Genomic DNA, 3604 nt, shown 5'->3' with positions numbered 1-3604 from the left:
CTAAACCGCACAGTGCGATGCGGTTTGTGATTTTGAATTGTTAATATGCGATTCAAACCGCACCGCACCACACATTATAAAAATAACAATTTTTATATTTATTTAGGTCCAATAGGTGAATGTTCAACTCAAAGCCCACTAATTATTGTATTGTTGAAACTTAATTTTTTTTCCATATTTATTTTCAAGCCTTATGGTATTTTTGACAAGTGTTACTCAAACTTTATTGTATTTTTGATAGTTTAATTATTTGGTGATAGTCCAAACCGCAAAAATCGCACCACACTATTTTTTGCAGTTCGATTTTTTAGTTTCGTGGTGCGGGTGCGGTTTGGAAAATTAGAAAAACCGCATGTGCGGGTTGGTTTGAAAAAATAGTAAAAAACCGCACCGCGAACACCCTGTTTATTAAGCACAAATAAACCAATCTTGAAAGATGACACTTGTCATTGGATGATGGAGAGTGCAAAATAGAGTACATTTTTGTACAATAGAGAGTCGCCTTAGCACTCATCTTCTATCTATAATGATTTTTTTCTTGACAAAATATCTATATAATTAATTTTAAAAATGAAGGATGCATAATGAATTTCTAATAGAAATCTTGTAAATTAATATTGGGTAAGTTTATAGTACACCATTTTAAAGAGGTGTTATAGTAAACTCCTATCTATTTTGGCATACATAGCTTTTTAATCTATTTGTTTTCTTATAAATGTGTATGTTGTAATTAGTATTATTTTTTTTTTGTTTTTTTAGTGCTCTGTGGCAGTTAATGTCCCATATGGATTTTACCAGTTTTATTCATCTTTTTCCCAGAAAATAGCAGTTTTTCTTCAGTTATTTATGCAGTTATTGTTTTTTTAACTGAATTTTCTTCTTTCTGGGTTATTTCCTTGGTAGTGTCCTTCCCCTGTTCTTCTCTTTTTCAACTTCTAATCAGTGTTCCTTTGGTTCACCATGGATCAGCTCATTAATAAAATGAAGGAGAAAATTACATTAACTGAAGATGAGGAATCAGTGTTCGAATTTCATGATTCTGAAGCTATTTCACCCTCAGTTACTATTGATACGGTGCTGTATGCCAAGATTTTTACAAAGAAGAAAGTTTAGTTGTCCACTTTGCAAAATCAAATGTCTGAGCATTGGGATGGGAGATTTCCTGTAAAAATTTCTGAATCTTATGATATGTTTATGCTCTCTTTCGGATGTGAGGGGGATAAAATCCGAGTCCTGAATCGTGAACCTTTCCACTTCCAAAACCACCGCATTGTTCTGCATACACCTGAAATTGGAAAAAATTTTACTTCTGAAGATCTTAAATTTACACCTTTTTGGGTACAAGTCTTCCGCCTTCCTTTTTTGAGTAAAACTAAATCTTTGGCTTTTGCTCTTGGAAATATTGTTGGCGAGTACATTGATGTTTTTGAAGATTCCCTGAATGAAGGTTGGGGGCCGTTTCTGCGTATCCGAGTTAAAATTGATGTCACCAAACCTCTAAAGAGAGGACGAATGATCTCTCTTACTCATGTCAAAGATAAGTTCTGGGTTGAATTTCGATACGAGCGGTTGCCGGAATATTGTATGGAATGTGGGAGAATCGGTCACCCATATAACAAATGCCAGATATATCTTGAGCAATTGGATAATGGAGAAGAACCTGCACTAGAGTATCAGCCGTACATCAAAGGATCTCCTCTGCCAACTTCAAGTTGCGATCGATACAGAACGGATTTTTCCAAAGGGGATGCATGGCCACTTTTGACTCGGCTTGCCAAGAAAAGTCTCACTGCTGCAATTCCTAATCTTTAGTTACGTGGACTGCCTCAGCCACGACAATTCTTGGATGGAGAGTCCTCCCAACACACTGTTAACAATGAAGTTAATGACAACAATGGGGCACATGTTCTAGTCATTAATGTTGCTCCACCACATGTTACTTTACCATCACACTCCATTTATTTTAAGCCTCCCATTCTTAATCATCACACTACCCTAACCTCACTTTCCTCTGCTTAGAAGATTGATCGTGTGAAACCCACACTCTCATCTGATGATCCTGATATTAATTACACTAATCTATCATCAATTTACATGCCTGCAGTTTCAGCATCTTTGTGTAATAATACTTTTGCGACTTACCCTCCAACTACTCAATCAGTTTCAATCACTAATAAGCACAATTGGGTTAACACTTCAACTGTTTTTACAAATGCTCATGCTTCTCCATCTATTCCCACGGCTCCTGGGAACACATTTGGGAAAGAAAACTCTAACCCAAATCTGTAAACTAAGAGACAAAGTGATGGTCTATCGCTGAGGCAAACACTAAAAAGATGTAGAGGGAATACTTCCAATGACTTCACTTCAACTTTGTCAATTGAAGAAGATGAACAACAACAAGTTTCCACAGACTTCAGGGATTCTGGGGGTGTAGCAGATAATTCAGCGGTGACTGGTTTACAGTCCCGCCAACAGCCATGAAAATTGTTAGTTGGAACGCTCGTGGTTTGGGGAACCCAAGTGCTGTCCAGAAACTCTGTTTTCTTGTCAAGGAGCAAACCCCCGCTGTTTATTTGTAATGAAAACTAAGTTAGCTTGTAATTCTATTTCCCGTTTTCGCAATCTTTTACATTTTAATAATGGTCTAGAAGTTCCTAGAATTGGTCTTAGTGGTGGTTTAATGTTGTTTTGGAATTGTAATACCCTAGAGTTATGAATGGATTAGCAAAACCCTAATTAGATAATTATGAATAAGTGAGGAATTATATTATTATATGGTTCAATATATGTGAATTTAATTGATTTATAATATGCTAAGACCCCCTTGGTGAGCTAGGGGCATTTTAGTAATTATGACACGAGAAGGGTAAATTGATGAAATTAATTTAATTACGTGCTTAATAGAACTATATTATTATATAGTATGCATGTGTTGTCTTTTCAGGTGTGTTCTGACAGGTTGGCGCGGTATAGTCACAACTGAGTATTTCGGGCCGAACTGGGTTCGGGCCAGAAATGTAAATTGGATTGAGATATTTGGTATTTTATTTGATAATGAGAAATCTGAATTTTATTTGGAAATTAATGAGCATGAAATGACATAGTTACCCTTGTTTCATGCATATGCTTCATTTAAGCCCTAGGGGCAATTTGGTCATTTTGACCATTTGACTCACTTTTGCAACAAAATGAATTTTTGGTAAAATAGAAAATTCATTTTCTGATTTCCTAGCCCTAACCGAACACCCCTCTATCTCTCTTTCAAATTCTCACTTTGTTAATCTTCTTAAATTGGATTTTTGGGAATTTGGCTTGGATTTTGGAGTTCATTTTTGGTGTTAGAAACTTGGGATTGTGGTAAGCTTCTATGTTGTTTCTTTCTCTGAATTTCTCTTCTGTTATTTGAGATTGAGAAAGCATGTTTTTTTGATTGAATATGCTCTTGAATGCATGCTTGTGAAAGTTTGATGAATTATGTGTTTTATGCATGGTTGTGTTGGTAAAAGAATGGATATTGCTCTTGGTATGTTGTGGCTGAGATTTCAGGGGATTTTCTAGGTTGAAAATTCATGTTCTTTTTGGTATTGAGCTGATGGAAAAA

At 35.7% G+C, this 3604-nt stretch overlaps 1 protein-coding gene across 1 annotated transcript; it reads left to right on the top strand.

Annotated features, from left to right (window-relative positions):
• Positions 1-1134: 1134 nt before the first annotated feature.
• LOC115723810 (uncharacterized) lies at positions 1135-1812 on the top strand. Its single transcript, XM_030653280.2, has one exon. It carries the CDS (start codon positions 1135-1137, stop codon positions 1810-1812), a length of 678 nt encoding a protein of 225 aa, XP_030509140.2.
• The last annotated feature ends 1792 nt before the right edge of the window (positions 1813-3604 follow it).

This window comes from Cannabis sativa, chromosome 9 (genome assembly GCF_029168945.1).
Source record: "Cannabis sativa cultivar Pink pepper isolate KNU-18-1 chromosome 9, ASM2916894v1, whole genome shotgun sequence".
Taxonomy (NCBI): Eukaryota; Viridiplantae; Streptophyta; class Magnoliopsida; order Rosales; family Cannabaceae; genus Cannabis; species Cannabis sativa.
This window is presented reverse-complemented; position numbering and strand designations above follow the sequence as displayed.